Here is a 26,683-nt window from a genome sequence, read left to right as displayed (position 1 = left end):
TCTTTGATAAGAGAGAAAGACAATCACAGAAAATATTGAAATCCATACATGTGTGACAGTTTATCAAACTGTGGAATAATTGATTCAGCTAGACCTCCCATTCATGGAGAAAATGGAATAGTCAAGTTGGATAGATTGACTGTAGTCATGAAATCTAATGAAAAATAATGAAACCGTTGCCTTATAATTTTCTACAATAATAGTGAATTATATTTTGTTTAATTTAATTTCTGGTTAGGGTAGCCACTGTAGCTAATTTATCTGGATCATATACTGCGACACCTTGACCAGCCAAGCTATTGGTCTTCCTTCCGCATGCTTCAGACCTTGTTAATTACTTGGCTTTACAGAGCCAGTTTAGCTTTAGAAGGATGCATAAAACTCACCCGCCCGGCATCCCCGTCCACTGCCCCGTCTGCCCGCCGCCCTCTCGTCGGCCCCCATTGATCCATCCCCTCCTGGAATAGACTGGACGACAATAGTTCAGCAGCCAGGTAAATTGGAACAATAACTCAGACCATTAGTGAATTAGTTTGTTTTTAAAATCGGCCATTGATGCCGGGAATGAGTTGATTGGTTGCAAACGACCCAGGCATTTAATTATTGAGGGGAGGGCCAGCTGAGCCATGCCTTCTGTAGGTCAGAGTGCCACTGCAGTCCTAAATAAAGCAACAAAAGGAGGGAAGTGAGGAAGGGACAAATCCAATGGAGTTAGCCTGTTCGCCCCATTTCTGTTACTTCCCTGCAATTGCAAGTGGCAGGCCATTACCACGCCTGTCCAGACATCGCTGCAGGCTGGATTATAATAATTCTCATTATTCTGAAATCTCCCTGTATTGGCAAAACCCTCCCGCTCTTTTTCTCCCTTCCTCTCCATCACTCTCCACCATCACTCCATTCCAACACTCTGTCCCCCTCAAATGCATTAATACATAAGGTAACATATTCCCAGAGGAGTCAAACCTGCCATGTTGGAATGACATCCATCCATAGCTTATGTTACATTACTGCTTGTGTTACCTCAAACCACTTTGACCAAATGCATTCTAAAACAGGATCCCTGACAGCAGTGCAGAGCAGACCACGTCTGTGCCTGTCAAAAATAGATCTGGCAACAGGGAGCTTAGCATCAAGGCTGCCTTGAACTGATGTCATAACCTATGTCTGGATAAAGCACAGGATGGATTGAATATACTTGAACCCCCCTAGAGACTGGTCCACCCTGCCCCATGTCTGTTAGATAAGCGGCCACAAAGCAGCAGGCTTCATTCTCCCCTGTTCTCCCTACCTCCCTGGGATCCAGAATACAAATGCGGGACAAGCCTCCAGTTTCTGTGAACTTTGTGGAACAAAGAGATTGAGGAAGGCATCGATCAGTGGGTGGTTGGAGGCTACTAGACACGCATGGAGAATGATTTCCTCAATGAGCCAGGAGGGTCGGGTGGATGCGGGAGTTGCTGTGGGAAAATTACCGTTTAAAGGGGGCTCGTACAAACAACGCTCCTTTATTGTTTCTCAGTTATTTGCTGAGGCAGACTTCCTCCTCTCTTTACCCGGTTATTCAGGGACTCACGTGACCTCTCCCTCTACCTCTCTCTCCCTCCCTCTCTCACTTTCCCTCGCTCTGCCTCAGTAAACACATCACATCAACATTCAAAATACATATTCCAGACACCCTGAGGCCACCATGTGAAAATTGAGGGAGATTTGCAAACAGTGTGGTTCTTCTTACACAACAGGAGACAACCAGACCGCGGATGGATGGAGAAAGAGAGAGAGGGATAAAACATCTGATGTTGAATCGCCTCCGGGAGGTGTCTGTCCATAAGAACGTTGCCTGCATGCAACTAAAACTGCCTAGCTTGCCTGTCATGAAATCAAGCTACACTCTTTATTCTCAAATTACAAGCGGTCTAGTCTGTAAAGATGGATAATTATGGTGCAAATCCTCCCCTTGGTTTCAGAGATATGATGTGATCTCAACCCAATTTTTGTGGGGTGGGTTTTGCAATGCGGGCTGAAGCTCGTCTGGTACAATTTCCTATCATCTTTAGTCCATTTGGATGTAGATGAATCCTCCACAGGGGTTAGTGTACTGCAGCTCAGACAGACAGTGATGCTATATACCCCAGGTGGTATGAGGAAGCTCCGGGCCACAATAACAAGAGAGATGGGAGAAACAAACTGGTAAGGGAAGGAATTATCCACACAACTCCTACATGCCAGACAACCCAGATCTGAGCAATTTCAGAGGCCGTAGAGTACTGTATGTTTGGATACCAGCATGGCAGTTAGAGTGGTGTGCACTCAGAGAGCAAAAGAGTGCTGCTGGTCTGAATGCTGTCTCAATACCCCTGGGCCAGCAATCAGAACTGCACCAGTCTCATCCAGTAAAATAGCAAAAGCATGCATGTGACTGGCCTGATGAGTCTATCGCTAGGGGTGGCTAGGGTCAGCATCTAGTCTATTAGGGGTGGTTAAAATCAGAATTGTAAGGGATTGTAAAGTGCTATACGTGTGCCTGAAAGGAGTTTGGTGTAGTTGTGAGTGACAAGAGTGAGTCCATCTGTGCGTGTGTGTGTTTTTGTGTGTTCGTGCATGCGTGTCTGTTTGTGTGTTCATCCCTAATGCCGGGGGTCTGTGTGGCGGTGACTTGGTGGCTGTGCCAGGGTCTCTGGCTGCTCTGTCATGGCATCTGTGCAGCCTTTGATCTCAGTAGGCAGAAACAAACAGGGGTGATTTGGCTGACACTTACAGGGCCTGTTCAAATCCTGTTGCCTTCATCTGTCCTGCTGTCTCACTTTTGTCTGTCTGAGGGAGGGAAAGAGAGAAATACTGTATCCAGCTGACAAAGGCTTGGTGGACACGATGAATAGTGTGTTCGTGCATGCTTTGCCCTATTTTGGGGGTCATATACAGTACATTACATCATGCTGTCTGTAATACCAGTATAATAATTGTTTGGTTCTGTCAGAATTAGAAATGATAATGGCATAATTACAAAACCTAATATCCAATATACAGTCAGTAAGGGATAAACGCATATGTTCTGTACAATATCTTTGAAATAGTTGCAAGGAAATGTACAGAACAGAGGTGTTTATTCCGCTTTTACCACAGTTGCTAAATAAAACAATACTAAAGCACACATTTACCTGTAGAAGTTACATATTTGCATTGGTATTTTTATATTTCTAAGTAAATTCATACTTTTTCATTCTCCCACCAAACCTAGTTGTTAGCTCGTTGCCAGAGACGCAACCCAGTTGTTCATTCTTTTTGTTCTATATACAGTATATGGACAAGACCCAGTCGTTCATTGCTGGCTGGCAACGTTCTTATCCCTTTGCTTGCTACAGTAGCTAGCCAACTACTGCTAACACAGTCGTGTCAAACATTGCAGACAAAATAACAGCAAAGTAGCTGCAATTGCATTTGTTTATTAAGCTGTTTTCTAGTGACATTGATTTGGATACATTCATAACAATGAGCTGATGATGCTCAATTTCGCCTGGTATAGAACATGTCTCTCGACAGGACACTGTTCATTACAGTCAGAGGCATCATGTCCATAGGGGCCACAGTGGCACGTGCCCCCTTCAGATGTGTCCTAATTAAACCCTCTTGAGCAGTGGTCCCCAACCTTTTCTGAGTCAAGATCACTTTCTGTGTCAAAATGCAAGACAAGATTACTTGCAAAATATAAGTCTGTGCAACATTAACCTATTAAAAACAGTACTGTACTGTAGCAAGGTGTGTGGTTTGTGGCGAAGCTATAGGCCCAATACAAAATTGTTTTTTTTAAATTAAATAAAATCCAGTGCCGACAGAGATGGCCGCCTCGCTTCGTATTCCTAGGAAACTATGCAGTATTTAGTTTTTTATGTGTTATTTCTTACATTGTTACCCCAGGAAATATTAGGTTTTAATACATGCGTTATATGCGTTATGATTAACGAGACGTGGTGTGATCATAACAACATACAGGAATTCAAGTCCTTTTGTTCACCGAACGCATTATCTAACAAGAGAATTCTCTTCGATCATAATCACAGCCGTGTATATCCCGCCCCAATCAGACACATCGACGGCCCAGAAAGAACTTCATCTGACTCTATGTAAACTGGAAACCACATATCCTGAGCTTGCATTTATTGTAGCTGTGGATATTGACAAGACTAATCTGAAAACAAGGCTCCCTAAATTTTATCAGCATATCGAATGCGCGACCCGGGCTGTCAAAACCCTGGATCATTGTTATTCTAACTTCCTCGATGCATATAAAGCCCTCGCCCACCCTCCTTTCGGAAAATCTGACCACGACTCAATTTTGTTGCTCCCAGCCTATAGACAGAAACTAAAACAGGAAGCGCCAGTGCTCCGGTCTGTTCAACGCTGGTCCGACCAATCGGATTCCACGCTTCAAGATAGCTTCGATCACGTGGACTGGGATGTGTTCCGTATAGCGTCGGACAACAATATTGATGAATACGCTGATTCGGTGAGCGAGTTTATTAGCAAGTGCATCAGTAATGTTGTACCTGCAGCGTCTATTAAAACATTCCCCAACCAGAAACCGTGGATTGATTGCAGCATTCGCGCAAAACTGAAAGTGCAAAGCATGGCTTTTAATCAGGGCAAGGTGCCCGGAAACATGACCAAATACAAACAGTGTAGCTATTCCCTCAGCAAGGCAGTCAAACAAGCTATGCTTCAGTATAGAGACAAAGTAGAGTCACAATTCAACGGCTCAGACACGAGAAGTATGTGGCAGGGTCTACAGTCAATCACAGACTACAAAAGGAAAACCAGCCCCGTCATGGACCACAATGTCTTGCTCCCGGACAAACTCAACAACTTCTTTGCTCGCTTTGGGGACAACACAGTGCCACTGACATGGCCTGCTACCAAAACCTGCGGGCTCTCCTTGACTGCAGCCAACGTGAGTAAAACATTTAAACATGTTAACCTTCGCAAGGCTGCCGGCCCAATAGGTCCACAGACGACGCAATCGCAATCCCACTGCACACTGCCCTAACCCATCTGGACAAGAGGACAACCTATGTAAGAATGCTCTTCATCGACTACAGCTCAGCATAAACACCATAGTACCCTCCAAACTCATCATTAAGCTCGAGACCCTGGGTCTCTACCCCGCCCTCTGCAACTGGGTTCTGGACTTCCTGACGGGCCGCCCCCAGGTGGTGAGGGTAGGTAACAACATCTCCACCCCGCTGATCCTCAACTCTGGGGCCCCACAAGGGGGAGTTCTCATCCCTCTCCTGTACTCCCTGTTCACCCATGACTGCGTGGCCATGCACGCCTCCAACTCAATCATCAAGTTTGCAGACGACACTACAGTGGTAGGGTTGATTACCAACAACAACGAGACGGCCTACAGGGAGGAGGTGAGGGCCCTCGGAGTGTGGTGTCAGGAAAATGACCTCACACTCAATGTCAAAAAAACAAAGGGGATGATCGTGGACTTCAGGAAACAGCAGAGGGAGCAGCCTCCTATCCACATTGACGGGACAGTAGTTGAGAGGGTAGAAAGTTTTAAGTTCCTCAGCGTACACATCACGGACAAACTGAAATGGTCCACCCACACATACAGCAGCGCATCTTCAACCTCAGGAGGCTGAAGAAATTTGGCTTGTCACCAAAAACACTCACATACTTTCACAGATGCACAATCGAGAGCATCCTGTTGGGCTGTATCACCGCATGGTACTTCAACTGCTCCGCCCACAAACGTAAGGCTCTCCAGAGGGTAGTGAGGTCTGCACAACACATCACCGGGGGCAAACTACCTGCCCTCCAGGACACCTACACCACCCGATGTCACAGGAAGCCCAAAAAGATTGTCAAGTACAACAACCACCCGAGCCACTTCCTGTTCACCCCGTTATCATCCAGAAGGCGAGGTCAGTACAGGTGCATCAAAGCGGGGACCGAGAGACTGAAAACAACTTATTTCTCAAGGCCATCAGACTGTTAAACAGCCATCACTAACATTGAGTGGCTGCTGCCAACATACTGACTCAACTCTAGCCACTTTAATAATGGAAAAAATGATGTAATAAATGTATCAGTAGGCACTTTAAACAATGCCACTTTATATAATGTTTACATACCCTACATTACTCATCTTATATGTATATACTGTACTCTATACCATCTACTGCATCTTACCTATGCCGTTCAGCCATCGCTCATTCATATATTTTTATGTACATATCCTTATTCATTCCTTTACACTTGTGTGTATAAGGTAGTTGTTGTGAAATTGTTAGGTTAGATTACTTGTTAGAAATTACTGCATCGTCGGATCTAGAAGCACAAACATTTCGCTACACTTGCTTTATTAACATCTGCTAACCATGTGTATGCGACCAATAAAATTTTATTTGATTTAAAAAATATATTTCCAAATTTGAGGTACAGTAAGGGTGGATATGATCAGACCTGTAATATATCAGTTGTTGTATTACCTGTGAGGCAAAGCTGAGTGAGAATACATTTCAATAATATTTACATTTTCCTGGGCTGATGGGGAGGGGGGTGTTCTACTACGCTAACATATGGAATTTCTTTAAGATGGTCATACCAACGATCATTTAGATATTTGATTTCGAAATTTTAGGTATAAAAATATATTTATAATACATGATGAAACATTGAATTTGGCCTTACTGCTACTTCCATGTATACTTCCATTCATTTTTTTAAAACTGGTACTGGGCTATCTGTGAGGCTATCCATAAAGGGGTCATAATAGTTTGCAGGCCAAACCGTTCGGACGCTACAGATGTTTTCGTGAGAAGACCGATTTTCTGGATGTCTCATGGTCTGACAAACACCTCTCTAGCTCTGCCACCTTTCACCACAGATGCAGAAGGCCAATATTTTATGGGAATGTTTTTCTTGTGCTAATTAGATTTCTGCGTGGACATAGAAATTGACTCAAGGTTTAAATATTACTAGCCACCAAGCAATTTTATGAAGTTGTCTTTAGCTAGCCCAGATGGGTTCCCAATCTCCCAACCTCATGACTAGCTACCAAGAAGCCATTTCAGCCTATCAAGTTAGAGTAGCTAGCTTGTTTAACTATCTTAGCTGGCATGCCTTCTGGCAGAGTTGGTAGACTGAAAAGGAAGCAATAACTAAATATACTGAATAAAACACATATTTTTTTCAATCCTCTATCCAGATTTTAGCAAAGATGCAGAGAAGCATATTTAGTTTCCTTAAAAAAATAACCAATGGTCAGACGGTGACAGACAACTCAAATGTAATGCCCAATCAGAAACAAGCATAAAAAAATGCTGTGGTGTTTGTAAGGGATAAACGCCGATATTCTGTACATTATCTTGGAAATAATGGACGGTCTTCCTCCTCCATTTGCGTAGTTCATTTTCCTAAGGTAATGTGCAGAAGGGGAGAGTTTATCCTGGTTGTACCACAGTTGCCAAAGAACACAATATGAAAGCACACATTTACGTGTAGAAATACAAATAATTCATTGATATTCACATTTTTATAAGCAAATTCATACTTTCTTACCTTTTGGTTGCTAGAGATGTGACCCAATCGTTTGTTTAATTTGTTCAATATTTATGGACGTGACCTCCATTCATCCTTTATGTTCCTTTGCCATGCTCAATGGCAACATCTTTATCCCTTGCTTGCTGCTAGCTAGCCATCTAGCTACGGCTACACAGTCACGACATCTGCAGCCAGAATAACAGCAAAGTTTATTCTGTTGCGTTTGTTTATCCCACTTATACCACAGTTGCCAAAGAAAACAATACTAGAAGCACACATTTAATGATAGAAAGAAAAATAATTTGTTGATATTTGAATTTATATGAGCAAATTCATACTTTCTCATATTTTGGTTGAAAACCGAGTCGTATGTTCGATTGGTTTGATATTTATGGGACGTGACCCAGTCGTTCGTTTTTTATGTTCGCTGGCAATGTTCTTATCCCTTGCTTGCTAGCTAGCCAGCTAGCTACGGCTAACACAGTCACGACCTCAGCAGACAGAAAAACAGCAAAGTATATGTTTTCTATTGACATTCATTTGGACACATCCATAACAATAAGCTGATAATGGCCGGTTTTGCCTGGCATAGCTAGAAAAGTTTGCCTTCTCGTCAGGACACTCAACACTGTTCATTTCAAGGAGAGCACATTGCATTTCAAACATTAGGCTTGAAGCTAGCTAAATATTTTGTTGCTAGTAAACCTGCCATTATGACAACCATTCAAAAATATCAGTTGCTTAATACAGCTGGTCAAACTACACTGAACAAAAATACAAAATGAATCCCTGTTAGTGAGCATTTATCCTTTACCAAGATAATCCATCCACCTGACAGGTGTGGCAAATCAAGAAGCTAATTAAACAGCATGATCATTACACAGGTGAACCGTGTGCGGGGCACAATAAAAGTTCACTCTAAAATGTGCAGTTTTGTCACACAACACAATGCCACAGATGTCTCAAGTTTTGAGGGAGAGTGCAATTGGCATGCTGACTGCAGGTAGGTCCACCAGAGCTGTTGATAGAGAATTGAATGTTCATTTCTCTACCATAAGCTGCCTATGTCGTCGTTTTAGAGAATTTGGTAGTACGTCCAACTGGCCTCATGGCAGTCCAGGACCTCCACATCCGGCGTCTTGGGTGGGCCCAGCTGCCAAGTGGGTTAGCCTATGCCCTCCAAGGACCACCCATGGCAGCAGCCCTGCCCAGTCATGTGAAATCCATAGGACAGAGCCTAATTTATTTATTTCAATTGACGGATTTCCTTATATGAACTGTTGCATGTTGCATGTTTACATTTTTGTTCAGTGTAGGAAATATGTGAGGATTTGACAGCTTAGCGCCACTCGTGTCATGACTGTAACAGTAGGGACCAGAGAAAATAATGTTCATCACTCTCCGCGTTAGGTGATCAGATGCTCCAAGAAATGTCTCTGCAAAAACAAATCAATGCTAGCTAGCTAGCTATGTTTTTTCCTTGTTGGGACCTGCGTTTACAATGTATCCAATTTCGGTTTGTGTGTTCGTTGGTTTAGCTTTATGTAACTTTGTAGGAAATATGGTCTGCATCTGTAGGTGCTTATTTGCGTTATGATTGCAAGGTGTCCCGATATCTTTTCCAACTGTCCCGTTATCTGTTTTAATGACCATTCTAGAATGCCTCAGAAACAAGTATTCAACAATGCTGTGGTATAAAAAGCCCTAGTTTGCCAACCACATTCTCATCCATATTGGAGAGAGCACTTTAGAGTACCCTTTGGTTTGTTCTCCATTAACGTTTTTAATAATACAACATTAATTTGGTAAGTGGCTATTTGTTAGTATTATGGTGACACATATGCATGCACGCAGGCTCTCATATACTGGGCCAGCCTCACACCTGTGAATCCCCAACACACACATACACACACGTACACACACACAGGCACAAACACACGACACATTGCACACACACTCTAAACACACAAAGTTGGACGTGATGCATTCTGTTTCCCAGCACGCGGCGCAATATCATTTATGAATCCCCTCCTCCCTATCTCCCCTCTCAATTATATGATGTATTGTTACGTTCTGACAGCCAACACTCAAATTAGTCTAAACTAATTAGCTTAAAGCAGGCCTCATTAAATTACCTGCCTTGGATTTGTCATTGCCATAGCATTTCAGGTTAGTGGCAAAACAACCTAAGTCACCGCCACCTGTTTGTTCCAGTATCAGTTCTGCAACCATAGCAGAAAACACTCAGTGGCTGTAGTCAGTGTTGTTATTGATTTATTTTGACCGAATGCTATTGTATGCAACATCACAATGGGGAACATAGCATACAGTTAACCGTATGAGCATGGGTACTCTGGTAGTCATGGGTATATAGCCTAGCTTATATGGATGCAGATAGACAAAACTGGAATTTGGATGTGTCAGAGACTGAACTGATCCACAAATCCTACAGAATCATCACAGGTGAATGCATTGGCAGATATAATCATTGATTTGATGGTATACTGTAAAAGGAAAACCAAATACACATCTGCCAGTACATACTGTACATATAGCTGACATTACTGTACAGTAACTTTTGTAAGCAAACAATTCTTCCCCCCATTTCACAGTAAAATATTAGACCCATTAAATGTTGTCTGCTCTTTTACAACTTGTTATTGCCTAATAAAGTGTGAAAGGGGAAGAATTTCTGCATACAGTAGCACTAATTTGATAGCATACTGTTGGTGCTCTACAGCCAGGGGCCTAAATTCTTAAATGCAATTATAGATGAAAATGGTTTTCTTATCAGTAACTAAAGACATGACTCCACTGGCAAGTGGGATAATAATGTGTGGTGACATTGTACAATAACTAAGTGTATCATTTTAATAATACTCTGTCAGAAATGGTTAAAATTCTGTCTGGAATTATTATCGGCAGGGGCAGTCTGGGACAGATATTCGGCCTTGGCATTTTATCTACACCAGCCCACATCACATCACACCGCCATATGTCAAAGCCATATCATATAGTAACTTGGTTGTAAAATAGTTGCTATTGAGCTGAATATTGAGAGGAGAAATTAAAATACACCTACAGAAAGCTGAGACCCCCACTTTTTCGACAGGGAAATTGGTTCCAAAGCTGTGTTTTTCCCGCAATTGCATTTTGAAATGTATGATCAGAAAGCATTTTGCTCTTGAGCGAGTCGGGGCAGAGGAGAGTGGCTCGCCCATCACAGCAGCATGCCACAGCGAAGGCACAGGCACAGGCACAGGGGCAGGGCAGACACTTTCATTATAGGAATCATGAAAGGGAAAGGGAAACGGGATACCAAGTCAGTTGTACAACAGATGGCGCCGACGGAGATGGTCGCCTCGCGTCGCGTTCCTAGGAAACTATGCAGTATTTTGTTTTTTTATGTGTTATTTCTTACATTGTTACCCCAGGAAATCTTAAGTCTTTTTACATACAGCCTGGAAAAACTATTGGATATAAGAGCAACGTCAACTTACCAACATTACGACTTGGAATACGACTTTCCCGAAGCGGATCCTCTGTTTGGACTAAAACCCAGGACAATGGATCGGATCCCAGTAGGCGACCCAAAACAACGGCGCCACAGAAGGGGCAGACGGAGCGGTCTTCTGGTCAGGCTCCGTAGATGGGCACATTGCGCACCGCTCAAGTATACTACTCGCCAAAGTCCAGACTCTTGACAACAAGGTAGACAAAATTTGAGCAAGGTTTGCCTTCCAGAGAGACATCAGAGATTGTAACATCCTCTGTTTCATGGAAACATGGCTCACTTGGGATACGTTATCAGAGTCGGTACAGCCACCCGGTTTCTTCACGCATCGCACCGACAGAAACAAACATCTCTCTGGTAAAAAGAAGGGTGGAGGTGTATGCCTTATGATTAACGAGTCGTGGTTTGATCATAACAACATACAGGAACTCAAGTCCTTTTGTTCACCTGACCTAGAAGTCCTTACAATCAAATGCCGACCGCATTATATAACAAGAGAATTCACTTTGATTATAATTACAGCCGTGTATATCCCGCCCCAAGCAGACACCTCGAAACTGGAAACCACATATTCTGAGGCTGCATTTATTGTATCAGGGGATATTAACAAGGCTTATCTGAAAACAAGGCTCCCTAAATTTTATCAGCATATCGATTGCGCAACCCATGCTTTCAAAATTGTGGATCATTGCTACTCTAACTTCCGCGACGCATACAAAGCCCTCCCTCGCCCTCCTTTTGGCAAATCTGACCACGACTCGATTTTGTTGCTCCCAGCCTATAGACAGAAATTAAAACAGGAAGCGCCCGTGCTCAGATCTGTTCAATGCTGGTCCGACCAATCTGAATACACTCTTCAAGATTGATTCGATCACGTGGACTGGTATTTGTTCCGGATAGCCTCAGACAACAACATTGATGTATACGCTGATTTGTGAGCGAGGTTAGTAGCAAGTGCATCGGCAATGTTGTACCCACGGTGACTATTAAAACCTTCCCCAACCAGAAACCATGGATTGATGGCAGCAATCGCACAAAACTGAAAGCGCGAACCACTGCTTTTAATCATGCCATGCGACCGGAAACATGACCGAATACAAACAGTGTAGTTATTTCCTCCACAAGGTAATCAAAGAAGCTAAGCATCAGTATAGAAACAAAGTAGAGTCGCAATTCAACGACTGACACGAGACGTATGTGGCAGGGTATACAGTCAATCACAAAAAGAAAACCAGCCTTGTCGCGGACACCGATGCCATGCTGACAGACAAACTAAACAACGTCTTTGCTCGCTCTGAGGACAATACAGTGCCACTGACACAGCCCACTACCAAAACCTACGGGCTCTTCTTCACCGCAGCCAATGTGAGTAAAACATTTAAACGTGTTAACCCTCCCCAGAGCATGCGCAGACCAGCTGGCTGGTGTGTTTACAGACTTATTCAATCAATCCCTATCCCAGTCTGCTGTTCCCACATGCTTCAAGAGGGCCACCATTGTTCCTGTTCCCAAGAAAGCAAATTGAACTGAGCTAAACTAGACGTAGCACTCACTTCTGTCATCATGAAGTGCTTTGAGAGACTAGTCAATGATCACATCATCTCCACCCTCCCTGACACCCTAGACCCACTCCAATTTGCTTACCGCCCCAATAGGTCCACAGACAACGCAATCGCAATCAGACTGCACACTGCCCTAACCCATCTGGACAAGAGGAATACCTATAGAAGAAGGCTTTTCATCGATTATAGCTCAGCATTTAACACCATAGCACCCTCCAAACTCTTCATTAAGCTTGAGACCCTGGGTCTCACCCCGTCCTGTGCAACTGGGTCCTGGACTTTTTGACAGGCCGCCGCCAGGTGGTGAGCGTAAGAAACAACATCTCCACCCCGAGTCCCACAAGGGTGCATTCTCAGTCCTCTCCTGTACTCCCTGTTCACCCTACCGTGGTTGGCTTGATTACCAACAACAACGAGACGGCCTACAGGGAGGAGGTGAGGGCCCTTGGAGTGTGGTGTCAGGAAAATAACCTCCCACTCAACGTCAACAAAACAAAACAAAGGAGATGATCGGGGACTTCAGGAAACAGCAGAGGGAGCATCCCCCTACCCACATCCCATATAAAGCACCCCCTTATCCACATCGATGGGACAGTAGTGGAGAAGGTGGAAAGTTCCTCGGCATACACATCACGGACAAACTGAAATGGTCCACCCACACAGCCAGCGTTGTGAAGAAGGTGCAACAGCGCCTCTTCAACCTCAGGAGGCTTAAGAAATTTGGCTTGTCACCAAATACACTCTTTTACAGATACACAATCGAGAGCATCCTGTAGGGCTGTATCACTGCCTGGTATGGCAATTGCTCCTCCGCCCATAACCGTTAGGTTCTCCACAGGGTAGTGAGGTCTGCAAGACGCATCACCGGGGGCAAACTAACTGCCGTCCAGGACACCTACACCACCCGATGTCACAGGAAGGCCAAAATGATCATCAAGTACAACAACCACCCGAGCCACTGCCTGTTCACCACGCTATCATCCAGAAGGCGAGGTCAGTAAAGGTGCATCAAAGCTGGGACCGAGAGACTGAAAAACAGCTTCTATCTCAAGGCCATCAGACTGTTAAACAGCCATCACTAACATTGAATGGCTGCTGCCAACATACAGATTCAAATCTCGAGCCATCACTTTAAACAATGCCACTTTATAATGTTTACATACCCTACATTAGTCATCTCATATGTATATACTGTACTCTTACCATTGCCTTTCGGCCATTGCTCATCCATATATTCACGTCGGTTGTGATATCGCCTAGAATCAATACCAGGTCAGTAGTGATACCTTTAGCACTGCGATGCAGTGCCTTAGACCGCTAAGCCACTCGGGAGACCATTCTAATCCTTTTTTATATTTCTTTTGGATAGTTTCTCATCGAGAGACCAAATGGTTAAAGAAAATAGACTAATTATTGAAAAAGCTTCTTATCAACAATGGCATTATTTTCAATTATTATTGTCTTTTTTCTTTTAACTGCCACTTGTTTGTCCCCAAAACATTTACAACAAATACACTGCTCAAAAAAATAAAAGGAACACTTAAACAACACAATGTAACTCCAAGTCAATCACACTTCTGTGAAATTAAACTGTCCACTTAGGAAGCAACACTGATTGACAATAAATTGCACATGCTGTTGTGCAAATGGAATAGACAACAGGTGGAAATTATAGGCAATTAGCAAGACACCCCCAATAAAGGAGTGGTTCTGCAGGTGGTGACCACAGACCACTTCTCAGTTCCTATGCTTCCTGGCTGATGTTTTGATCACTTTTGAATGCTGGCGGTGCTTTCACACAAGTGGATCAGGTAGTGCAGCTCATCCAGAATGGCACATCAATGCGAGCTGTGGCAAGAAGGTTTGCTGTGTCTGTCAGCGTAGTGTCCAGAGCATGGAGGCGCTACCAGGAGACAGGCCATTACATTAGGAGACGTGGAGGAGGCCGTAGGAGGGCAACAACCCAGCAGCAGGACAGCTACCTCCGCCTTTGTGCAAGGAGGAGCAGGATGAGCACTGCCAGAGCCCTGCAGAATGACCTCCAGCAGGCCACAAATGTGCATGTGTCTGCTCAAACGGTCAGACACAGACTCCATGAGGGTGGTATGAGGGCCCGACGTCCACAGGTGGGGGTTGTGCTTACAGCCCAACACCGTGCAGGACGTTTGGCATTTGCCAGAGAACACCAAGATTGGCAAATTCGCCATGGCGTCCTGTGCTCTTCACAGATGAAAGCAGGTTCACACTGAGCACATGTGACAGACGTGACAGAGTCTGGAGACGCCATGGAGAACGTTCTGCTGCCGGCAACATCCTCCAGCATGACCGGTTTGGCGGTGGGTCAGTCATGGTGTGGGGTGGCATTTCTTTGGGGGGCCGCACAGCCCTCCATGTGCTCGCCAGAGGTAGCCTGACTGCCATTAGGTACCGAGATGAGATCCTCAGACCCCTTGTGAGACCATATGCTGGTGCGGTTGGCTCTGGGTTCCTCCTAATGCAAGACAATGCACCTCATGTGGCTGGAGTGTGTCAGCAGTTCCTACAAGAGGAAAGCATTGATGTTATGGACTGGCCCGACCGTTCCCCAGACCTGAATCCAATTGAGCACATCTGGGACATCATGTCTCGCTCCATCCACCAACGCCACGTTGCACCACAGACTGTCCAGGAGTTGGCAGATGCTTTAGTCCAGGTCTGGGAGGAGATCCCTCAGGAGACCATCCGCCACCTCATCAGGAGCATGCCCAGGCGTTGTAGGGAGGTCATACAGGCACGTGGAGGCCACACACACTACTGAGCTTCATTTTGACTTGTTTTAAGGACATTACATCAAAGTTGGATCAGCCTGTAGTGTGGTTTTCCACTTTAATTTTGAGTGTGACTCCAAATCCAGACCTCCATGGGTTGATACATTTGATTTCCATGGATAATTATTTTGTGATTTTGTTGTCAGCACATTCAACTATGTAAAGAAAAAAGTATTTCATAAGAATATTTCATTCATTCAGATTTAGGATGTGTTATTTTAGTGTTCCCTTTATTTTTTTGAGCAGTGTACATATTGACATTGTAAAATAAGTAAAAGTGTGTAACAAATAGAATATTTTGTGCTGCAACTCTCATATCAATCACCAATGGTATTCACTAAGTTGATGGTTTAAATTTAGGATAATGTTTTGCAGCTTTTTCATTCTATATTTTATTTAAAAAATCATCTTATTGTATTTTAAATATATTGATATATTTTACGTGATAAGGTCACACAGAGGGCCATAGATAAATACATACACCTGTGATAATCTGAAGTACCCAAAAAGGCTACTAGATGTCATCTGATAAAATTCCATTTATTCCTTGAAAGTTACCAACATTCTGGTAGTTTACTGGTAAACTTTGATAGTTTCCAGTAATATACCTTCCATTTGCAACCCTAGCCCTGTCTCTTAATTTGTGTGCCATTTGTCTAAGCCTGGGTAGATATAACAAGTTATGTATGGTCATCAGAGTATGAGCTGAAAACAAGCCCAGACTTGTCCACTCTGACCTGAGATCTGTCAAACAGACTTTTTGAGTGAGATATTTTGATTATTGAGACCTTCTCACAACCAGTGTCATGTGACCTCGAGAGCAGTGCCAATCCATATCATTATAAATCTTTGTTAGCTTTAATGAGGTTTGCCTACAGAGAACCTTGCAGGCTGGTCTCATCCATGTATTGCCAATGTGTCTAATTCCTCTGATACAGTGGCTTTACAGTATTGATTGGACAGAGGTTAGCATTCAAAGCTACAGAAAGTCATTTCGATACACTTTGGGCCATAATTTTCCACATGAACCTAACCAATATAACTTCAGATAATGAATGTATCTCAAGGGAATGCTCATTTAAGGATATCACACCAATCTCGCCATATTGAATACAGCACTGCTCAGGTGTTTAAACGATCCAGGAAATCACTCGTCAATAGGCAAAGTTTCCCTAGTAATTTATACCCAAGAGAACGGTAGACAGCACTTCCCCATGTAAACCTGCTCCATGCTACATCATATCATAAAGCAGCCTCTTAACCTTGTCTGGCACCAATTAGTTTGGAGAAAGAGAAGGCCACACATCCAGGGATGTAATTCATTTTCATCTGCTGAAAGGGCAACATTCCTCGTTAGTATGGAGAGCTGCAATCTGGGGCCTGACAATTCGGGGAGGAGGATACGAGGGGCCTGAGATTGGAAAAAAAGGAAAACAGAAATTAATACACAAATCATATCACATTGAAAACAGCCTTTCAGTGACAATGTCTTGTTCGTTTTCCGTCAACGCCGATTAGACTAATTATTTTAAATCTGTTTCACCTTCGCTGACACCCCAGGATTTAAAAATAATTATACTCATCATGTAATAATATCTCCCCTTCTTTCTCTTCCCCCTCTTTCTCTCTATCTGTCTTTCCACAGGTCTTCACAGAATGGAGCGAGAATGAACAGAGAGCGGCTGAAAGAAAAGCATGAACTGGAGGTTTATTGAGGTCATCTGCTTCCTGTTTATATGGGACCATATAACAGTTCAGTCTTCCCGCCAGGACCCGTCCGCCGCCGAGCAACATGTTACCAAGCAGTTTGATTGGCTCATCTCCGACCGCGGACCTTTCCACCACTCTCGGAGCTACCTCTCCTTTGTGGAAAGATTCCGCCAAGGATTTACAACCAGATATAAAATTTATAGGTGAGTTCACTTTCATTTGTGCGTTTTGGTGGTGCTGATGTTGCAGAGGTTTTAAAGACACTCTCTGACTAAATGTTTTTTCTATTTTGAGTCCAGATTGTTGGTCTCTTTGGAAGGGACCTTGCAAAAGTGTACTGTGTAAAAGTTTTGTGTGAAAGTGGACCCTTTTTACAGAGTTAGTGTACTTCCCCACCACACACAGGATAGTTGGGAAGGAGTGTCCTAAGGTAAAGTTGATGGGATAAGTGTTTTTTTTTTTCAAGGAAGTTCAAGTCATCTATTTCTAACGTTCACAGATTGGTAGACACACAATGCTTTCTTATCCTGTTTTATTGTGTGTCCCACCAAGAAACAAGGCCCCAATAGTACTCATCTCACTGTTTGGCTGTGGTCTGTGTTATGGTATTATGGCCCAATCAGCAGGCTAGCTTTGTTAAGGGGATGGAGTGGATGTGCTGTGTGTTAGGCTGTGTGTCTGCTTAGAGGCAGGGGCTTAAGTGTGTTATAAATAGGTTATGCAATCACCAGCCATTGCACTTATTTGCCTAACACATTGTGGCTCAGATAATCATTCCCCAATTACATAGTTATGTGAGGGAGATGGAGCCAGAGCCATCCTCTCTGATTAGCCTCTCAGACTCTACTGAATGGCTGTGTATAAAAAAGTGGCTATATTAAGACAAGATACAAAAGCTGCATGGCTTGGCAGTCTGGATGAAACAAAACATCTAAGTACTGCATCGATATTACTTGCTGTATATTTTAGTTCACTTTTTAAATTCTCAGATTATAATTATGCAAATGTCTAGTAGTCATGAGGTAGTGATCTATTCAGGGCTACTGGGTTTGGTTGATAATAACAACCCAAAAATGACAAGTTAAATATTAAGCCTGGCTAGAGGCAGGGAGGTCAGTGTAGGATCCAATAATTTTATAATTACTGTTCTCCATGTTTGGTTATATTTTTGTCTTAAGGGAAAGAATAATTGGCAACATGATATTGACAAATACTGTCTTCTATTCTAGAAGCATGGTATAGTTGTCAAGGATTCTAGCTAGCATTTTTCTAATGGGACATGGTTGCCATTCTCTTGACAGGCATCAGCTTTCATGTCGTATTCTTTCCTCCCTGCCACGTTACGTGTTGTTAAATACATGATCTGCCAGAGTTGGATTCCAAATAGCATCCTTTTATTTTCCCTCTCTCTTTGCATTGTAAATACCCTCAGAATTGCCTGACAAGGTACGGAAAATAGATACCTAGGAGCTTCCCTTCCCTTTCAGACGATTGTGCTTTGGTTTTCCTGCTCTGCAGTCCAGAATCCTAGAGAGAGAAAGGGGAGAGAGAGGAAGAGTGAGAGAGATAAGGAGACCAAGACGAGACACAGAAAGAGAGACTCATCATCAACATGTTACATTCATTTAGCAATACAGTTAAATAGGGTCTCTCTCTTCCTTCTCTACTCTCCTTGTTTCATAGATTGCCGCAGCAGCCTCTGGTCCCCACAGGCTTTGCTGTCTTTATATTGTCACTTGTAAACAGATAATTTGCATAATATGTAGCTTGACAGCCTGGATAGCACACATACGCAGGAATCTCAGATGAACAGCCATCCATGGGCCCCGTGCTGCTGACGTGTGTGGCTTATGATGTTTGTTTGATTCATAAAAGAGCCAGCGGAGGCGGCATAGGCATTATGTGTTCGCCTGGGGAACGGAGTCTTTGGCATTGCAAGACAAATGTTGCGCAAGCAGGCTAGCTCGACTACCTCGACTAGCTCGACTACCTCCTTTCGTCTATTCTTTTTATAAAATAGTAGGAGGCATCAAATTCAGTTGTCAATGCAAGGTATCGTTTTACTTGTGACAAGACAATTGCATCTTGCATCAATACGGAGCGGAATCTAGTGCACATCTCATTAAAAATGTACTGTGGAAATCTGCAATCACATCTGTCAGACATCTGGGCCACTGTCAGACAAACCAGTCTGAGTCATCTGTCAACTGGATGCAAGGATGTGGTGAAAAACTTTCACTTTAGTCTCCGTTTGTTGGAAGAGTCTGATATACATATTCTTCATTTTGATGAAGAGTGGGCTGCTTTTGACAAAGGGCAGCCATGCCCTCCAGATCCTCCATCAAACTCAATGTGTTTTCCTAGAATATGCAAATGTAGAATACAAAATTTGGAATACGTGAATGACTGTGGTAATTACTTGGCTGAGCCTTTTATGTACATGCACCGGGTAATATAGTACATAAATATATACTGCCCGTCTAGTGCCAATACAAAACAGAACCCTAATATTATTATTCACCCTGTTTGCACATCATCCAATCCAGTGGCGGTAATATGAAATTAGCTTTTGCAAAAATGTAAGACGTGTTGTGAAAACTATCCAATTATCTATGAAAAGTATCCAACTGTGGAATTGGCATACATGCTCCCAAGAACATGGATTATCAGAGTTGGATTGGAATAATTCATGATAAAAGGTCAAAATGCCAAAGCGCTCTTTGTTCTCCTACTCGGTCACCCTAAGGTTCCCAAACATCTTAGCTACAAACACAGTGCTAGCAGTTACAATATGCCACCTTTTCCACCACTTCTTGGCTCCCATATGAAGCAAGTGAACCAAGAAATAAATACGGAACCTGCAGCAGACGCTAACTGGCAATGAGGAGTGAATAGCTTTGTAAATGTCCCCAAGGCTTCCACTGTCTTTGCAATTTACTAGTTAGAAAGAAGTTGAATCAAATTTGCAGGGAGATAAAGTATCCGTTATCAAGAAAGATTACCCAAAGGCGGATCGCAGGACAATGTCAATCTGATCAGAAACAAACAAATCTCCCTAGTCTTTATTAATGTGAGCACTGTGCCTCATTCTGCAGGCCAAACACATAGATTTAGGATCGCTTGTGATCGTTTGGCACACTGGAAAGGTCACCATCACTTGGAGCAAAAACACACTACACTGCAGGGCTACAATTACCCCACCCCCAGAGGTGTGTTTCTTCCTTCCCTAAGAATAATTGCAATCCATTGGTTAAGTAATCGGCTGCGATGCGGTAGTGCTATCGATTGCAATCTCTAAATCAAAGTGCTATTTTTCTCTTTACATGAGCATTCACGCCACCTCCTGTACCGAGTACATCATACGCCAGATAGACACTTTCTCTGTTGCAGCGTGTTGCAGTTTTGCAGATTGAATCGGTGTTGACTGGGTATCAATCCATGCTTGAGTTGTAGAATGGGCTGCTTTCACCTGGCCCTGACTTCCTCTCTCTGTGGCGTATGTACTCAAGGAGGGAGGAGGGCTGGGAATTGCCAGGGACCTCACGATACGATATTATCTGGTTACCCCTTTTTCTCCCCAATTTCTTGATATCCAATTGGTAGGTATAGTCCCATCGCTGCAACTCGCGCACGGACTTGGGAGAGGCGAAAATGAGAGCCGTGCATCCTTTTCCGAAATACGATCCCGCCAAGCCGCACTGCTTCTTGACACAATGTACACCTTGCGACCGGTCAGCGTGCATTACGCCCAGCCTACCAAAAGAGTCGCTAGAGCGCGACAGGACAAGGACAACCTGACCGGTAAAACCCTCCCCTAATCTGGACGACACTGGGCCAATTGTGCGCACCCTCATGGGTCTCCCGGTTGCGGCCGGCTGCCTGGGTTGGAACCAAGATCTGTAGTGACGCAGCTGGCACTGCGATACAGTGCCTTAGAACGCTGCACCACTCGGGAGGCAACGATTCTCCCTATTCTATATGCATTGCGATTCGATGTTCCAAACATATTGCTCACTATATGTCTGCTGCAGAGAGACAAGAGAGAGCCATCAGAAAATGTGTTTTGATCAGTCAGGGAAATAAAAGTGCTGAAAAGAAATTGGCTCCCTATTTAAAAATAAAAATAAGATGAACATCAAGCTATGAGGAAAAATGATGGCGTTTTGGTGCAGGTACAGCTAACTAATGCAAATAATATTGCGATATTGTCAAAATTGTACAATATAATATAAAAAATAATATCTTCATATGTAACTGTATCGATTTTTTCCCCATCAATAGTTTTTTGATGTTGCTGTGGTCATTGTTCGCAGGCTCTATCTCAAGTCCTTGTCTACCAGAGAAATCCAATATAAATGCAAATCTCTGTCTGTTAATGCATTTTAAAAGGTTGGAAATCATCATTGTACTGTAATCAAAGAAGAGAGATGGAGGTTATTATTAAGAAGGATAATGTTTATGAAAATGGCATGATGGTGCTCATTGATCTTGGATGTGGAGTTTGCGGTGTGCGAAGAGGAGGCTTGCCTCACACTGTCATTGGACCGAGATTCATTACCAACTGAAAATCTATCCAGAGTTTGAATCGTTAATAGCCTCCACAATGATCTACAGAGAAAATACCCAGAGGCATTACTCAGATGTCCACTCCAGCAGCTCTGTTAGAATTGGTCCTATTTTGAATATTTTGTTTCGCAATTTTCCCATTGATAAAATGCTAACTTGTGATTTGTGGTATTTGTGAGAGAGAGAGATGTTTACTGTTTTTCAACAGAACATTGTACAAGTGGCAACAACATGCTGAATTGTGAGTAGTACATTTGAATAATAACTAAAATACAATAAACAACAGATATAGGCAAAAAACTATGTTCATCGTCAACTATTATGCAGGCGAACCATGGGTGGGATGGCATCAGAAATGCTCAATCCTGCAGTGGAACAGTTCCAGTTTAGTTGAGGAGCGGGTCTGGTTTAGGTCACAGAGGATCATTGGGGTGGGAGCATATGGTGGTAGGGTTCGGATTTAAGAAGTGGTCTTGCGAAGGATCTTGAGAGACTTTCCCTGCGAGTGTGTAGTGATGATACGCCCAGATTGGTGCATGCATCTGAGTAGGAGGTGTAGTCTGTGGCCATGATGATACAAATGGCTATTCTCTGGACTCTTGATTCTATCAGATTGTCTCTTGGTTAGCCCCGCGTGCCACATTGGGGCAACATGTTCCACCGCTGGTCGGATGTAGGTGGTGAATACCATTACTTGGTCCTCCTTAGGTATGTGGAAGTCCATCAGGCGTCGGAGGAGGAACAGATGTCGGCTGGCCTTTTCACAAATGTGCTCTACCTGGGTCGACCATCTTAGCTTTCCTTGAATGTATATTCCTAGGATCTTGATAACCTCAACCTTTTGTAGTTCTGTGTTTTGAATTGACAGGTGTGTTAGTATGGGTGGTGACTTGGTGAAGTGCACATGGGACACTTTCCACTTCTTATGGTTAGGGCTGGGCGATATGGCCTATAAATCATATATTTATTTTTTCAAACTTATGGTTGATTCACATCTACATTCTTTTACATTTTATCAAAAACAAGCTTTGTTGTTCAGTTAAAGGTCAAATACACTGCATTTCAAACAGTCAGAAATAATCTAATGAATTCAGGGCTTGTGAAATTATACCTAGGCTAAATATAAGCCTTCCACAACCATAAGACCATCATTACATTATTTTATCAAGTACTTTAACCTGCCTTTTTGCAATAATCACAGATCTGGCATTCAAGTCTGTCTACGAAAATTCCCTTATTTTGTAACCATATGTAACCAGAACCATGCATAAAGCACATTCACTAATAATGACTAACTTCTTGTAGCAGGCATTATAGAAAATTAGCACAGGTCTCATAAACAATCTCTCAATCACAAGCCCAGGTGCTAGTGAGTAGCCAGCTAATTTGTATATTTCAAGTTTAGCCAACTTGGATCTATGTGTTAGCTAACAAGTTAGAACAGTTGAATTGTTATGAACACACTCTTCTGTCCATCTCCAACTGTTTGAACACCATGCTAGCCTGTCCACTTTGTTCAGATGTTAAAATCAAGTGGCCTGCCTTATTTCTCAGACTGAGAATGAGTTGCCAATTCCTTATCTAATTGTGTTTTATTTTTATTGCACATTTATGAAACACAGATTAGACAGCTATAAGGAATTGGCTAAAATGCTGCTAGCAGTATGTGGTACTGCAATTCCTCGCGCGACAAACTGAGCATTATTTTCCAACTCCCATTTTAGTAGTGTCTGCTCTGTACACAATATAAGAAGTTGAGACATAAAAATTGTATTGTTGGAAAGGGTAACTTCTGCTCTATTACAATAAAATAAATCTTAGACTCAGTCCATATGACTGATTCTGTTGTACCAAACCTCAAATGCAAATGCGGAGTTGAAACCGTTTGTTAGAGAATAACAAGTGATATCTCATCTTTGTTGTTGTGAGTAACAGGGGGAGGGGCTTAGTGTGTGTGTAAATTCGAAAGTGCACACAGCCAGAGAGGTAGAGGCGAAGCGAGAGGTTTCACTCACCAATATCTGTCCAAAATAAGCCCAAAGCCCAATGCGTTTCTCAGTTTGTCGCCTGCCTTTCCACCTTTGGGACAAAGGCACCCGTGGTTAGGGCGGAGACATGAGCATCTTCTTATTATGTACAGATTTCTGACACAGTACAGAAGAAGCAAAGGAGACAAGACAAAAAATACTAAATGAGAACAAGTGGACAAACGCTTTTGAAAAAAAAAGATAAATGAACTTGAAATTTGCGATAGAGGCATTTGGAATATATGGATAATGTACATCCAGCTGTTTTTTCTATGCATCATCAAGACCGAACAGCAGCTTAGGGTAAGGTTAAGGGGGAGGTGTGTGTCTCTTTGTTAATAACAACAGCTGGTGTGCACTCTCTAATGATAAGGAAGTCTTGAGGTTGTGTTTGCCTGAGTTAGAATACCTCAAGATAAGCTGAAGACCATGCTATTTACCAAGAGAGTTTTCATCTATATTTGTTGTAGCTGTCTATTTACCACCACAAACTGATGCCGACACCAAGACCGCACTCAATGAGCTGTATAGGGCCAGAAGCAAACAAGAAAATGCATGTCCAGAGGTGGCGCTCCTGAAATCCGTCTTACCTATTTTTTACCAGCATGTAGCTATAGGCTAGAGCTACTGCTTTCAAGGAGCAGGACACTAATCCGGATTCTTATAAGAAATCCTGCTACTACCTCTGACGAGCCATCAAACAGTCAAAACGTCAATACAGGACGAAGATCAAATCCTACTACACTGGCTCTGATTCATTGGATGTGGTAGGGATTGCAAACTATCACAGATTACAAAGAGAAACCCAACCTCGAGCTACCAAATAAATCAAGCCTTCCACACAGGCTAAATTAATTCTATGCTTGCTTCTAGGCAAACAACACTGAACCATGCATGAGAGCACCACTGTAGCCGATGTGAGTAAGACCTTTAAACAGGTTAATATTCACAGGGCAGCGGGGCCAGAATTACCAACGACACGTACTCAGAGCATGCGCTGACCATCTGGCAAGTGTCTTCAGTGATATCTTCAACCTCTCCCTTACCCCGTCTGTAATACTTACATGTTTCAAGCAGACCACCATAATCCCTGTGCCAAAGACGCCAAGGTCACCTGTCTAAATTACGATTACCCCATAACCATGAAATACTTTCAAATGCTGGTCATGGCTCACATCAACACCATCGTCCCAGACACTCTGGACCCACTCCAATTTGCTTACCTCCCCAATAGATCCACAGAAAACGCAATCTCTATTGCACGCCACACTGCCTTCTCCCACCTGGACAAGAGGAATGCTGTTCATTGACTAAAGCTCAGCGTTCAACACCATAGTGCCCTGCAAGCTCATCACTAAGCTAAGGACCCTGGTAGTGAACACCTCCCTCTGCAGCTGGATCCTGGACTTCGTGACAGGCTGACCCCAGGTGGTGAGGGTAGGCAACAACACATCCACCAGGCTGACCCTCAACATGGGGGTCCCTCGGGGGTACGTGCTTAGTCCCCTCCTCTACTCCCTGTTCACCCTCGACTGCGTGGCCACGCACCACTCCAACACCCTCATTAAGTTTGCTGATGACACCACCGTGGTCTGCCGGATCACCGACGATGATGAGACAGCCTATAGGGAGGTTGTCAGTGACCTGGTAGTGTGGTACCAGGAAACAAACCTCTCCAATAAACGTCAGCAAATGAGCTGATCCTGAACTACAGGAAATGGCCGGCCGAGCTTCAAGTTCCTCGTTGAAAAGATTTGGCATGGCCCCTCAGATCCTCAAAACATTCTAGCAACTGCTTGGCATCCGAACGCAAGGTCTTACAGAACGGCCCAGTACATCAGGCGGTGTCAGAGAAAGGCCCTAAAGATTGTCAAAGACTCCAGCCAGCCTAGTCATAAACTGTTCTCTCTGCTACTGCAAAGGAATCGCTACCGATGCACCAAGTCTGGAACCAACTGGACACTGAACAGCTTCTACCACCAAGCCATAAGACTGCTAAATATTTAGTTAAATAGTTAACCAAATAGCTACCGGGCTATCTGCACTGATCTCTTTTTGCACTAAATCTTTTGACTCATCACATACACTGCTGTTACTGTTTATTATCTATCCTGCTGCTTTGTCACTTTATCCCTACCTACACATACCATATACTACTGTTCAAAAGTTTGGGATCACTTAGAAATGTCCTTGTTTTTTATGCTTTTTTTTGTGCTAGGGGGCAGTATTTTCATTTTTGCAAAATAAATGTTCCCGTTTTAAACGGGATATTTTGTCAGGAAAATATGCTAGAATATGCATATAATTGACAGCTTTGGATAGAAAACACTCTAACGTTTCCAAAACTGTAAAGATATTGTCTGTGAGTATAACAGAACTGATGTTGCAGGCGAAAGCCTGAGAAAAATCCAATCCGGAAGTGCCCCAGGTTTTGAAAGCGCTGCGTTCCAATGACTCCCTATTCAGCTGTGAATGTACCATCAACGAGCTTACGCTTTCTACGTATTCCCCAAGGTGTCTACAGCATTGTAACGTAGTTTTACGCATTTCTGTTGGAGAATAGCCGTAGGCGGCCACATTGCGTAAGTGGTCACATGGTGGCTCCGAGAGAGATTCTCGCGTAAAATACAGAGGTAGCCATTACTCCAATCGGTCCTCCTGAAAAACGAATTGTCCCGACGGATATATTATCGAATAGATATTAGAAAAACACATTGAGGATTGATTATAAACAACGTTTGCCATGTTTCTGTCGATATTATGGAGCTAATTTGGAATATTTTCGGCGTTACTACTACCTTCACAGAACAGCGCAAACTGGCTGTAACCAAATCAAATCAACGTTTTTTGTCACGTGCACCGAATACAATAGGTGTGACCACCTTACAGTGAAATGCTTACTTACAGGCCCTAACCAAGAGTGCAATTGTTATGTAAAAAATAGGTATTAAG

At 43.2% G+C, this 26,683-nt stretch overlaps 1 protein-coding gene across 1 annotated transcript in view; it reads left to right on the top strand.

Moving 5' to 3' along the window:
* LOC110523605 (BMP/retinoic acid-inducible neural-specific protein 1-like) overlaps nt 1–26,683 on the top strand; it is a 162,488-nt gene that overhangs the window by 17,806 nt on the left and 117,999 nt on the right. Inside the window, exon 2 of the mRNA XM_021602462.3 lies at nt 17,074–17,341. Within this exon, the coding sequence (XP_021458137.2) occupies nt 17,124–17,341 (218 nt within the window). The 5' untranslated portion in view covers nt 17,074–17,123. The remainder of the gene's footprint in view (nt 1–17,073; nt 17,342–26,683) is intronic.

The sequence above is a fragment of the Oncorhynchus mykiss genome, chromosome 5 (genome assembly GCF_057628025.1).
Source record: "Oncorhynchus mykiss isolate SJ-2025 chromosome 5, ASM5762802v1, whole genome shotgun sequence".
Taxonomy (NCBI): Eukaryota; Metazoa; Chordata; class Actinopteri; order Salmoniformes; family Salmonidae; genus Oncorhynchus; species Oncorhynchus mykiss.
This window is presented reverse-complemented; position numbering and strand designations above follow the sequence as displayed.